This window comes from Aspergillus melleus, assembly GCF_016097325.1.
Source record: "Aspergillus melleus strain CBS 546.65 chromosome Unknown contig2, whole genome shotgun sequence".
Classification (NCBI taxonomy): domain Eukaryota; kingdom Fungi; phylum Ascomycota; class Eurotiomycetes; order Eurotiales; family Aspergillaceae; genus Aspergillus; species Aspergillus melleus.
In genome coordinates, this window is record NW_025763371.1 from 2,106,633 (window position 1) to 2,119,959 (window position 13,327).

General features: G+C 54.0%; 3 protein-coding genes across 5 annotated transcripts; 2 read left to right on the forward strand and 1 right to left on the reverse strand.

The window, feature by feature from the left end:
• Positions 1-245: 245 nt before the first annotated feature.
• Positions 246-6,094, reverse strand: PBP1. 3 transcript variants are annotated; one of them, XM_046085166.1, is made up of 5 exons: positions 5,608-6,094; positions 5,031-5,217; positions 4,684-4,957; positions 2,327-4,624; positions 246-2,267 (listed from the first exon to the last, which is right to left on the reverse strand). In XM_046085166.1, the coding sequence occupies exons 1-5, from the start codon at positions 5,775-5,777 to the stop codon at positions 2,053-2,055; spliced, it is 3,144 nt and encodes a 1,047-aa protein (XP_045941128.1). In that variant the 5' UTR covers positions 5,778-6,094; the 3' UTR covers positions 246-2,052. The 3 variants fall into 3 exon arrangements, with proteins under 3 accessions (XP_045941128.1, XP_045941130.1, XP_045941129.1); XM_046085165.1 differs by having other exon boundaries at positions 246-1,689; positions 1,754-4,624; XM_046085167.1 differs by having other exon boundaries at positions 246-1,689; positions 1,754-2,267; positions 5,031-6,094.
• Positions 6,095-8,177: 2,083 nt separating this feature from the next.
• Positions 8,178-11,362, forward strand: BUD6 (formin-mediated actin nucleation enhancer; the record flags this gene model as incomplete). Its single annotated transcript, XM_046085168.1, has 2 exons — positions 8,178-8,246; positions 8,390-11,362. 2 exons carry the CDS (start codon positions 8,178-8,180, stop codon positions 11,360-11,362), a joined length of 3,042 nt encoding a protein of 1,013 aa, XP_045941131.1.
• Positions 11,363-12,732: 1,370 nt separating this feature from the next.
• On the forward strand, positions 12,733-12,936 carry LDX57_003518 (uncharacterized protein; the record flags this gene model as incomplete). The annotated part of the gene is made up of 1 exon (XM_046085169.1): positions 12,733-12,936. One exon carries the CDS (start codon positions 12,733-12,735, stop codon positions 12,934-12,936), a length of 204 nt encoding a protein of 67 aa, XP_045941132.1.
• Between the last annotated feature and the right edge of the window lie 391 nt (positions 12,937-13,327).

Here is a 13,327-nt window from a genome sequence, read left to right on the forward strand (position 1 = left end):
TAGGGCCGTCGCCGCTCTCTTGTCGGTCTCGATTTCAATTGTTTTGTTTTCCTCTGTTCTTCTTTCCACTCCTTTTCGTTCCTCTCACCCCGAGAGCTCAGGACCCATCAATCGTTCTCCATTCAAGATGTATGAATGGAGGATTCCTCTCCAGCTCCTACGCGCAATAGGTAAGCTATAGCTGTCTTTACTCCTCTTCTCCACGCTTCCCCAAAAACAATACTCTACCCACTCCCTTAACCCTGCCCCAAAATGCGTCTCCTATGATGTGAATCTGGTAAAAGGTCAGACCGCGCTGTCCAAACGATACGTCGCACCAAAACCGAAGGAACTGCCTATCCAGCCCAGCCGAAGAGGTTCACCCCCAGCCAGAGTCCGCTCGAATCCCGCCTCCATAGCGTCGATCAAGGTGGATGTCTTTCGCTCGCGAAGTCCTTCATTTTCTGTTCGTCATCGTTTTTCTTCCAATATAGCTATGCAGGCACATGACTTGAATAAAAGGCACGAGGGTCACTTCGCCGCGAGACTCTCGGCGTGACAGACCTTGGGAAGACATGTGTATATCAAGGGCCGTACGGTCCGCAGGCGCCACAATTTGGGGTTTCTGGTCCGCTTTGTCTCTATGAGGAATTTCAGAAACTAATGGCTGTGGCAAACATCGGTTGGGCGAGGGATTCTACTGCGGATGGAAATGATGCGCGGAGGGGACTGGAGGTCGGAAACGAGTGCTGGGCTTCGTCTTGGTTTTGGTAGGATGGTTGTGGAATCGACAATTCTGGACTGGGTCTCGACGGCTGGCACTCTGGATGGGTGCTGTATAGTACCGCGGCCGCGACGTGCGTTTTGGCTGGATGACGACCAACTATAAAACTGAAAAGACCTGAGGAGACGCTTTAATTGATTTACCCCAAAAATGCCCGCAAGGATATTGGTTACTTCTCCTGCTAACCACTTCTCAGAAATAGATTTTCAGACACCCTCTCAGCGCCGGGGACATTCTCCATTCCCCTATAGCTCAACTGCACGCTTTACAATGCGAGTTTCTTAGATCATTAGACTATGGTGAATTTTGAGATAGCGCATTCCTTTGCTCCCCGTCCACTAGCAACTACTCGTCTATACTAATTGTATAACGCCCAATTCTCTCGAAGGACGCAGAAAGTCCCCCGAGAAGCCTTTGCGAAAATGCCCGGTCAAAGTACCTGCAACCGGCCACCCATTGACATGAAACAAAGTCACTTATCGCCGTCAGCATCAGATCGTTCTCCAAGCAAGTCAGTCACTACCTCCCTGCACCCGTTGCCGGAAAATCATTGCCCTAGTGGACCCATCATAGGCCAAAAGAAATACACGAGAAAAGAAAAACATAAATGGAACAAAAAGTATCAAAGAATCTCCCCAAACATGATAGCATATACCATTCCACGGACGTGGACGGAGCTCTTGTAGTTCGCTGGGAGTTTCCATTCGCTGGAGCCAACCCATAGACCGCTTGAAGTGGTGTATAGTATAGCAAGGTCAAAGTTAACAGAATCACCGACCAATGCGATAGTCTGTAAAAACGTTAAAGCTGCACGAACGGCCAGTCCAGTGATTTGTGACAGGTTGAGGGAAATTGAATTCCCGGTCCCAGTCTCAATCCGAGGCGAACAGTCGATAAAATGATGGGGTAACTGGAGAATATGCAGCCTACAATTGGTTAATTCACGCCCGAAGGTCTCCCCTGAGATGACATTGGATAAAGACAACTCACCAGTGGGAGTATCAGATGCCGGATCAGCAGCAGCAGCAGTGCGGAAGGTTACCCACTGTACAAACCAGCGTAGTCGCAGACCTCCAAGGCACAAATACCTTCCAAAATAAGAGAAACGTGCAGTGAGAAGTGAGCGTGAGACTGGAATTGCTGCCACTGGGGAACAGAGAATGAGGGGGCCGTTGTTTCGCAGTGCGGCTAGACAGGGTTCAGTTCGCTCGCGCGGGCCATGACCGTTTCAATTCCGAGGCCAATGAACGAGAGCGTCTGGCGCACTATGGAGGCCCGGGTTGTCGCATTCATTTCGCCTCGTCGGCAGCCTCGGGGGCCTGTGGACCAGAGGCAACGGAGGGTGGTGGCTGGGAGGCGGCCTGAGGTGGGATTTGAGGAATTTGATTATAGCCATTGCTGGGCGTGCGATGTTGATGGGGTGGGTAATGATGCGCTTGATGAGGGCTAGATTGGAAATGCGGTTGTTGCTGTTGTTGAGGATAATTTCCCCGAACCGGTGGCACTGGCGACTGTTAGCAAGAACGATGGAAATATGGTTCTCGTTGGATCATGGTGACATACTGTGCCCGGGCTGTTGGCCGGGATAAACAGGCTGTCCATGTTGGCCGGGAGACATAAACATGACCGGCTGTGGAGGCTGGCCGGGTTGGGAATTCTGATGCATCATCATAGGGGCACCCCGACTCGGGCTTGGATAGCCACTGTGCGGCTGAGGGGGGGCGTGTTGTGGATAAGCATGGCTAGGGTTAGGCGAATACATTTGCATCTGAGGCGTGTACGGTGCCATGCCTTGCGGAACACCCATGTAAGGCCCGCTGGAAGGTTGCTGGACCATCATGGGCGCGCCACCCATGGCGGCTTGCGGGTTCATGAACTGAGGGGTCCCCGGATAGTGCCTGGCGGGAGTCGGCTGCGGGGGGGTTGGATAGAATTGCGGTACCGGCTGACCGAACGCAAGCTGGGCATGCGGCGCCATAGGAGACGGATAGCCGGGCTGAAGACGCGGGGAGGGGAATATTTGCGAGGTCGATGCAGACATCTGCATCCGGTGCGGGTCATCATAATGAGGCGGGCCCGATCCGTGGTGCTGTTGCGGATGCAGGTGAGGTCCATGAGGCGGGCCCGAGGTAGGGGGCATACCCGGCGTCGCCTGCGGGAATTGGAACGGCATCTGTGGTTGCTGAGGAACCTGAGGGTTCGATGCCGAACGATTCTGGGGCGAGACAACGGGCGCCTTGAACATCTGATCATGCGTCTTGTCTTCGTTCCCTTCGGCGACGTCCCAGGTTGGGAGGGTCTTGTATGCCGGAGGAATGCCGCCATTGAAGGCATAGTCCTTGTCCGCCTGTTCCGTGCTTTCTTTCCTCATCCGTTTGATGGGGTTGAACTGGTCGTTGAGAGACGGGCGCTCAGCGAGGGGCCGCAGCTTCTTCCCGCCAAAGAAAGCCGACGGGCTGGTAGCGCGGGATACAGAGCGACCGGGAACAAACGGCGAGGAGTTCGACGAGGCACCGGGGGTGAATGTGCTGGCGGCCGGGTTAGGCTTGAACTCCAAGGCCCGAACGTTGAATTTGGTCGAAGCGGCGGAGGTCGGAGTCTGCGCCTTGTGCGGGCTGGTGATGCTTGGCTGATCAGCGGCCGGTCCGGTTGGGGGCAAGCGGGCATCGTTGATGGGCAGAGGCGCCGGGACTGATCCCATAGCAGCCCCCTTCCGTTGCTGAAGATTGTCGGCCAGGCGGTGGCCGAGCATCCCAGTCGCCTGACGGCCCTGTTGCTGCATGGCTTGGTGTGGCAGTCGCCCACCGGGACCGGCGTGTGGACCGGCGGGAGGATACATCTGACGCCCGCGAGGATAGGTCGGTCGTTCAGATGGCGCTGCGGGCAGCGTTCCACCGTCGTGACGGGCGGTACCGGAGCTACGACCAGCAGGCTTCTGCTCGGTGCTGGCGGTCGTGGGAGGCGATTTGGATGTAGGCTTGTCGCCCACATGCTGCTGAGCCCGCTGTACGATCTGTTCCTGCTTCTGAGGGTCCTTGGCAAGAATCGGGATCAAGTCCTTGGGGACCGGCGTACCAAGCTTGAAATTCTGCGAGAATTTCATCAGCTCGTTCAGCTTGACATTCCTCTCAAGCGAGGCTTGGTTCCGGCGGCGTTCCTGCATCTTCATTTTCTCCGTGTTGGCGAATTGTCGGAAATGATCCAGCACTTCCGTTTCCACGTTCGCAGAAGCATTCTCCGCGGCGGCACGCTTCGGGGTGGCATTGGCAGCTGGCGAGGATTTGCCAGGGACCGTCTTCTGTTCTGCATCGGCGGCAGCACTCGTCGAAGCCACGGGCGCGACGGGCTGCACCGGCGGTTTAACAGGTTCCTTGGGCGGTGCGGCGGCTGGAGTTCCGCTGGTGGCCGCAGCAGCTTGGCGGCGTGCAGGCGGGGTATACTTGTTTGGCTGTCCCGACACCAAGGGGGGGAAGTTCTTTTCATCACGGCGGACACCGCTGTACTTGTCTTCCTCGTCACCGCCCTCGGCCGTGGCCAGCCCTCGTTCCTCCCGCATATGAGCATTATCCGTCTCGACGCCCTCGATCTCGCGAGCGATACGAGCGGCGGCTTGCTCCTTCTGCTTATAAGTCGGGTCGGATCGATCGATCCGAGTGGTATAGATATTCTCGTCGTAGCTGCTGGTGGCACCAAAGAGTCGAGCGTTGGCTTCGAATTGATCCCAGCCTGCCGACGCCGATGTGCCTTCCAGCGACAAGTCGACGTCCGTGTCTGCAGCGGGTTCCCACCGTTTCAATGTCCGTTCACGCATCGCCAGGTTTCCGGAAATATCAGCGTCGGTTCTAAAACCACTCGAGGCGCCTACACAATATGATTAATATACAGATAACTCAGTGTAGACGGAGGCTGTGTGAACCAACCATTAGAAGGCTTCGCAATGACTTCCGAGGTGGAGACATTGGCAACCGCGATGTCTGCCACATCCCGTATGTCAAACGATACCGTGTGATCGGGTACCGTTCCCATATACGGGCTTGCCGTTTCACTCACTCCATTTGTCCGCTGTTGCTCTTTATTTTGTTGCCGCTGTACCATCTTAAGGGCAAAGGAAGAGTCGGTCGGCTCAAGAGACGAGGATGAAAAGATTCCAGTAAATTTGTCTCCGTTTTTCGTGGTGATAGTCGCAGTCAAACCCTAACAACGATGAGCATTCCACCAACAAACTATGCGGACTCCTCAGAAATAAGAAAGGGGGAACCAGGCTTACAATAAAGCTGGTGACCAAGAAAACGAGGCGGTCGTGTGCATGGTTATCGGGCGTGTTCGATTCCTTGGGAGTCGGTCTGGGGGAAGGAGATTGTTTCTGAGACATATTTCCGTTCTGCTGCGTGTACGAAGATCTCTGGGTAATCGGATTTGTGCCCTGGGTCCACGCCCGCTGGGAGTTACTGCGCCTGCGTGGGAAGAGGCGAGAGTTAGTTCGAGTGCATTCAAGGCCCTGGTAAGTGCTGCGGTCTAGATTGCAGGGAAACCCGATTGGTCCATGCGCACAGATAAAGCCGGAAGCATGAAGCTCCGAGACGCACAGAGGATTGTATGAAGGGGAAAGAGCATGAACATCAAGAAAAAAAAAGCTAAGAAACAAGAAAGACCACGCAAACGAAGAAAACAGCCAATTGGAAGAATCGATTGAGCCTCGCAAGCATCAAAAAGAAAAGGCAAGGGGATCCCGCAGCCACGGTCTGCCGGGGAACAGGCGGTGAAAGTTGATCAAGAAGCAAGAGCAAATAAATAGGATAGTCAAGGAATGGCAGGCGACGAATGAACATGACAACGCAACGTACCTCTGTCCCCCATCGAGAGGACTGCCCGACTGTCGTCGACTGCCGTCCGACGCCTTGGTGCTGGCGCTGGGCCTCAGCGAGGGTCTCGCGCTTGGATTCTGGATGGATGCATTGCCGGGGTTGCCAGACGCACTGTTGGCAGTTGACATGGAGTTGGCGGTAGAAGCCATCTGGCTTTGGATTGTCCGACAGGACACTCACTCCGGTCGTGGAATTAGACACGACGCAGAGCGATGGATCAAGATGGAATGACGGGAGTCAGAAGCAGGCACAAAGCCACGGCGCACCGTCTGCGCTCTCAAAGAACGCGGTGGTTTAAGCTTGGGGGGGTGGTGGGAGGAGGGACGGGCGGGGAGGGAGGAGCAAATGACGAGAGGAAGAAAGGAAGGGACGGAGAAGAGAATAAGAAATAGAAGAAGAAACTGGAGTTCAGGCCGAAGAAGTGTGATCCCAGAAGGGAAAGCAACAAGAAGATGGATTGGAAGATGCGAAAAGCAGCAATCACGAAACGAGAAAGCCGCAGTGGACAGGTCACGGGACCTCGAAATGGGAGGGAAGAGGGGAAGGAAGGAGGGAGAAAAGACAGGCCGAGAACGACGACCCAGACACAAGCAGAGTCAAGTGTCGAATGAGAATCAGATTAAGAATGGGAAAATAGGAGTGAATTAAACAGAAAAGAAAAGACCAAATAAGAATTTAGGCGGGGTGGGCTTCAAGAGGGGGGGGGGAGAGGAAAAGGAATAATTGAATGTATGATGGTCTATGAGACTACTCCGGAGTATGAGCCTGAGGCATTTCCATGGTTTCCGTTGGGCGGTGCCGCCGTGGCCCGCTAAGAGACCCGCCTGGATGTTCCTACAGACTACAATACACTGAGAACCGACAGGATCAGTCCAGAGTCCAGACAGACAATGAGATTATTGCCAATTCTAAAACTGATGATCCTGCAGGGCTGGTCATGATTCTTACGCTTTAAAGATGGATTCAATCCCCTTTTCACCCTTACTCCGTACGCCACTTCCTCTCAGCTGTGTGCGTGTTCCACTCGCTACGGAGACGCACCGTGTCGCCTCACTCCACCTATCTGGTTAGAATATGAGCCTATGAGGACCGAGAAGCCGTGAGCTGTGTGCATGCCTGTCATCCTCCACTGGGTCGGTCGCTAATCGCTATGGCTTAGCAGCAGCTAGCACCGAGGCTAGCGAGGCACAGAAGACTTTCCTCGCACGCCAATGCTGAACGCACCCTTGCTGCATTGGACTTCTGCGTATCCGGTACTCCGTACAGCAGGTCTCGATCTTGTTTAGAACCTAAAAAGATCAATCTATCAAATCAACTCAGCAACACACCATGGATCCACGCGATCCAATTGCTTTTGAAGTATGTTCGGTACAAATTCCAAGTCCTTTGTCGGCAAAGTAGCCGTCAACGGGACTCGTCTATGGAGGAGGAATTGACAACCCGGGGGGAACCCATGTTACCTGGTCCTCCTACCTGACCAGTGCCGAGCAAGGGTCAGTCATTCAGGTGCCAGCACATCTGGTCCATGTTGAAACATCGAAACGTTTCCCATTTCCTTCGCACCCCACTGGACGAGGTGAGGAAAATCCCTAAGGAGTTTAGCACCGCTTGGTGGGTTGAACGGATCGTCATTGAATGGAGCCCGGGCGTGGTGGCAGGAGTCTCCGAAAAGAGAATCTACTGGTTGTATAGTAGTGAGCGACGTCTGGATATCAGGACCTCGTTTCCATGGCACTCAGTATTCCGGACTTAGGCCACTATTACATCGTACAACCAGGGTTTTACATCACCCACCGAGAGTACCTCGATGTTCCATCTGACCACTGCAGATACATGATCATACATCAGTTGAGGCTCCTTGGACCCTCCCGTTGCTGTAGTTTGTACTCCGTAGAAGGCTGAATGAAAACTAATGCGATGGCCGGGGCCGCGCTAGTAGGATTAAATTTAGACACACAGGCCGAGCGCTCAACACGAGGTTTCAGTCCACGTTGCCCAATGCAGAGGGAGCAAAGGTATGACAGGAGATATTCCGACGTTAAAGATGAACTGATAGTCAGGAATATCAACGTGGAAAGCTGACTCGAGTAGTGGAGCCTGTGACTTGGGGGTAAGAGTGTAAGGAAGTTACGCGGGTACCAGTCAACCCAAGTAATGTTAGGTACCTACAGAGGTACCTCGAGAACAACTGTGAACTTATCGCCGGCAGCCTGAAAAGAGGCTGGGCTAAACTTCCTTCGTCGGGATCATCCTCCTTCTTCTTCCTCTTCTTTTCTTCTCTCACTCTCCTCCCCCTTACACTTCTTGACTTGTCCTTCCTTACTCTGACTCTTACTCCCTGCATCTCAGCCATTTCTCTTTCTTCCCCCTCTCCCGTTGTTCCGGTTGTCCCGCCATCGCTCATTCCCTACCCTTTTTAAAGCGAGGGAAAAAAACCCCCGAAATCCCCTTCCCACATGCAGTCCGGCTCGAGCATTTCCTCTCGCTCCCAGCGAAGTCCCTCAGCCCAACATTTTCCTTCAGGTTCCGGGAGCAGTATCGATTCCGCCATGACTTCGCAGTCTTCTGCACCGCGCAGTTCCTCAAGTTCCGGAAGGTCGCAATCTAGAAGTGCCGTGGTAAGTTCATGCCTGGCGATGATCGGACTACATGTCACAACCCCGACCGCTTTCGGTCGCGTGCGAGCGAGCCTGCACGAAGTGTCCCATCTCGAATGTATGGTCATGGGTTTTTCGCCTCTAACCTGTCTTCTGTTCAACAGCCCGATAAGCAGATCTCGCAAATCGAAAAGAGTGTTACGCATCTCCTGGTGGCCACAAAACAACTGTTGGAAACGTTAACGCAATGGTCCCGTACGCAAGCCTCGGAGAACGAGGTGTCTGACGTGTATGTGCGGCTGGGCTATGAATTCAATCTTGCTTGTCGCGCCTTCAATGCAATCGGCGTCGATACCTCCGACCTGGGTCCCGTTCCCGACCTCCTCCGCACAATCCTCGAAGATACCCTCAGTCAGGATGCATCCCCACAGAGTCTCGATCGTTATCTGCCCCGGATTCGCGACATCATCATCAATCTCTTACATGGCCTCAAGAAGAAACAGGCTCGCCTACGCTCTCGGCAACAGCGGGAAGAGTCGCGAACCCTCCCGGGTCGCCAGGCGAGTGCGGGAAGCATCTCCAGTGGGCAAGCGGCGATGAATCAGGCTTACGAGGAAACGGCTTCGACGGTCTCGTCGCCGAAACGTCCGGGTCGTCGATATGGAAGCAACGGCTCGATCGAAGACCCCCCGCCATCGATGGCTCGGGCCTCTCCAACCCCGTCTGGGCCCGGTGGTTCCAGCTATTCCGAACGAGAAGCGTCGCGACGAGAGGCACAGACAATCTTGTCTCAATCCTCACCCTCCGAGGCCACGGCTGCCAAGGCCCCCGAATCGAATAACGCCGGCGGGTTTCCCACTCCTCCGCCGCCTCCGCCCCCGAAACAAGACGATGCCATCGGCGCGTTGCAAAGAAGTGGCGAGTTGGAGCGTCGTGCCTCTCGAAGATTTTCCGCCTATCAGATACAGAAACACCTCGGTACTTCCTCCAACGGGGTCCCTGTGCTCCCTACCCAGAACTCTCCCATCCCCAATCGAGGCCGCGATGTTCGGGAATCCTTAAATGCAGTGCGCTTGCGGGGATCCTATGCACATGGCAGACAGCGCTCGACCAACCGTGCCAACGATGCCGCCAGTGCCAAGAGTACCCAACCTGCGGTGGCCCCAAATGTTCCGAAGATCCAAGAAGAACGCGCCTCACCTCGGGGTCCGTCCCCCGTGGAACTGTCGGCCGACGGGGTGAAAGCTACGGAGGAGCGATCTCATCCTCGCATCGGCAAGGATGGCCCGGGCGCTGCTCCAGTTGGGCCGCCGCCGGAGCTGCCTCGACCACCCGAGGAACCACTTCTCGATGAGGCATTTGAGCCGGAGAAAGGCGGTGCGGATGCCGTTGCTGCTCCCACAACGCCGAAGGCTGAACATCGACAGCCTCAGACGGCCACGTCTACGCCTCCTCAGTCCTCCCAATTGGCCGCTGAGCAACCGTCTCCAGGCAAGGAACTAACATTATTCCTACAGTACAAGAGCAAAATCAAGAAGTACGTGCTGCCGGAGGGCTATACCGGCTTGACGATTGGGCGACTGCAGCTGGCTTTTATCGAGAAGTTTGCCTGGAACACGCACAACAATGGCGTCGATCTACCGGAGATCTATATTCAAGACCCAGTTTCGGGGGTTCGCCACGAGCTGGAAGATCTCAGTGATGTCAGAGACCGCTCCGTCCTCGTTCTGAATGTTGACATCCTGGATGAAGTAAAGAAGCACTTTGACGAGGAGTTTGGCGGCGTTCGCCGTTTGATCGAGGGTGTGAAGGGTGCTCTGGACGGACAGGAAACCATGATGCAACGCGTTTCGGACCGTCAGCTCGATGCCGCCAAGGAGATGGCCCGCCTCGCTGCAGCGCCGCCGCCGGTCTCCAATGCTCCCGCGGAGGGAGCCACCCGCAAGGGTCCGATCACGGGTAGTGACAGTCAGCTTGCGGAGCTTCAGAGCCTTCGGCGCGATCTTGCTGTGCTGCGCCAGACGTATTCGAATTTCTCTTCGGATATTGCCAGCTCCATGAGCGCCATTCGCACCAAAGCCAGCAGCGTCAAAACCGTGGCGGCCGATGCCTCTGTGCCGTCATTCGAAGGCGATGCGGGTCGTGCGCGGGTAAATTCCGGGAAGAAGGAGCTTGCCGAGGAGTCAGAACGTCTCGTCGTGCGCGTTGATGACCTACAAGATTTGGTGGAGGATCTCCGGAAAGATGTGGTTACTCGCGGGGTTCGACCTCTGCCGCGCCAGCTGGAAGGAGTCAGTAAAGATATCAGTGCCGTCACCAAAGAGATCAAGAAGATGCAAGACTTCCTCAAGCGAGAGAAGCCTATCTGGACCAAGATATGGGAGAAGGAACTGCAGATGGTGTGTGAGGAGCGTGATCAGCTCACTATGCAGGAGGATCTTGCCGCCGATCTGCAGGATGACTTGGAGAAGGCTGCCCAAACCTTTGGTCTAGTTGAACAGGCTACCAAGCAGCAAGCCATGCAGAACAACGCCCCCGGAGGTGTGACCTTGCGCAGCACTTCGCGAAACGTGGTGATCGACCCCGCCGTGGATCCCATGAAAGCCAAAGACGGCGTCCTAGGGGAGGTGCGAGCTTTACAACCCAATCACGAATCTCGTCTCGAAGCTATCGAGAGGGCCGAGAAGGCACGCCAGAAGGAGCTGGAGACCCGGCGGATCGGGCTCTTCCAGAAAGAGCTGGGTAAATTTGTTGAGGAGGGCAAGTTGAAGAAGAGTGGCGGCGTTGAGGAGACCGAGCGACTGCGTAAAGCCAAGGATGACCGCATCCGCAAAGAGGTCTGGGAAAGGCAGCAAGCGCGCGCAGCGGAAATTGAAAAAGCGGCGGCCGCCGAGGCAGCATCTTCGCAAGCCCAGGAACAGCCTGCCGCCGACGACGCTGCGGACAAGGATAGCGAGGCGAACGCTGCCGAACCGGAACCTGCGAAGCCCGAAGATGAACAACCGCCAGCAGCGATCGCGACTGCCGAGAAGGATGACAGTAGCGTCAAGCCTGAGACGCACGAGGCGACAGACGAGACTAGCAAACAGGATGAGTCCTCCAAGAAGGACGACGCGGTAGACCCCGAGACCAAATAGCTCACGGGGTACGCTGAGAACTCACGCTCGAAGCTTTCAACTGGACTGTTTCTCGTGTGCTGGATCTTATGTTTCTTGGAACTCTTCTTTTCAACCGTCCCCCGTCTGTGTTCTCTTCCATTCACATTCCTTCTATTTCTTTCCTGTGTTGGTATTTACCTCTTCATGCATTGCATTGTCTAGACTAATTGTTGCCGGTCCTTGAGCCTGTTTCCCTTTGTTGTTTCCCACCCTGTCTTTCCTTCAATTCTTGTTTTCTTTGTTAATTTTTGTTCGGTTGCTTGAATACAACCTGTGCAAGTGCTGGTTTCTTTGGTACCTGAATATTTTGGGTTGTCCCCGGACTACACTGGAAATGCAACCATTATCCATGCATTGCTGACGATACCCTGCCACGATTTGTGGCCTGTTATTATGACCCCTGTGATGATACTTTTGGGGATATCGAATTATATTCCCTATCTCTTTTTGTCTTCTATACTATATTTTTGAGCTTCTTGACAGCGTTGCGATATCACCACGTATTCAGCCTCTTTGCGATGTACAGCTCCTGGTATAGAGTGTAGAGCTTATGTGGGATATCGACTTGACCTCGAGCAGAAGGAACCATTTATCTGCATTTCCCTCGCCTTCATCCTCCTATCAACCCCATCCATATTCATCTGAGAACAAGCACACACTTACCTTGACATCTCATTAGCAAATCCCTTCATTTGTTATTTCAGTCTTTCCCACGCTATCGTTAGCCCAGCCTCCACCCCAGGTTAGGCCATCGCCGGCATCCAGCCATTTGCATTTCTAGGATGCCCCTACGGCTGAATTAACGCAACCTCTATTCCCAGATAGAAATGGTCCTCCCATTGATTACCAACGAGAGCTGCGCATACGCGGCGTGATCGTACATGGCGAAGACGGTGGAGCCCACCCCATATGACTGGAAGACACTTCAGAGCTATCTCGCCTCTAACGATGGCCGGGAAGAGCTTGACTTGCTTTATATCCAAGGGGCTCGTTGAATGACCAGCTTGATGGATGACAACAATGAGCTCCAAGGGTTACTGCTTTTTCTTCTTTTGCACTTTGTGGCCTTGTACGAGAAAGATGATATTGTAAAAATGTGCCGTCGAAAGGAGTGGAAGACAACTTCTTTACCTTGGAGGGGTGCGGGCTGAGCTTCCGACGCTTTGCCCGGATCTGACGTTCGGACACGGAGGAAGCAACCTCATCTCTGCGCTTAGATCGGGTTATCTCACCTTTGTTTTACCCCTGTCGCAGAGAAGCCCAGCCTGTTGCTGCCGTGCGTCACGGTTCCAGTGAAAGGTGGTGACGATGAGCATATCAGGTGCCCGAGTTAGTATGCTGCTCCTATCATGCTGCGGAACATGGTGAAGCTCAGTTTAGCAACCATACCGTCATGTCTTCTGAAAGAGATGCCGAGTTTGGAAAATCGAGTCAGCGTGTTGAATTCCTCGATGGTTCTAACCTGCCACTGGCTCAAGCGGGACATCGTGCTGGGCAACCTCGAGTATCATTCGCGCGACATGCACACTTGGAACCTCAATGATCAGGACTAGATGGCAGATAGCCTCTACTACATCTCTAGGGCCATTCTGTGGGTTCTACACATGAATCACTCGTGGGTGATTGGTAAGTTGAATTGGCTTATGTGGGAGGATTCTAATTAGAGGGATCTCTGCCACATCCTTTGATGTTGGCAAAATTGGCATTCGGCTGACAGTTTGTAAATTGGGTGCATTGCGCAGAGTCTTTCCATGTTGACTGGACCGGTTTGGTTCATCACTGCTGGTTTGTATACTTTCTTCTAATTTGTCACTACTCGAAGTTGAATCAAGATAATCAGAGCAGACGTTCTGGTTGAAGAATTCTTATAGTATAGAGAAGTTAAAAACTTTTCTTATCTAGACACTCGGCCATAAACACGCAAGTGCAGAATTGGGAATCTTG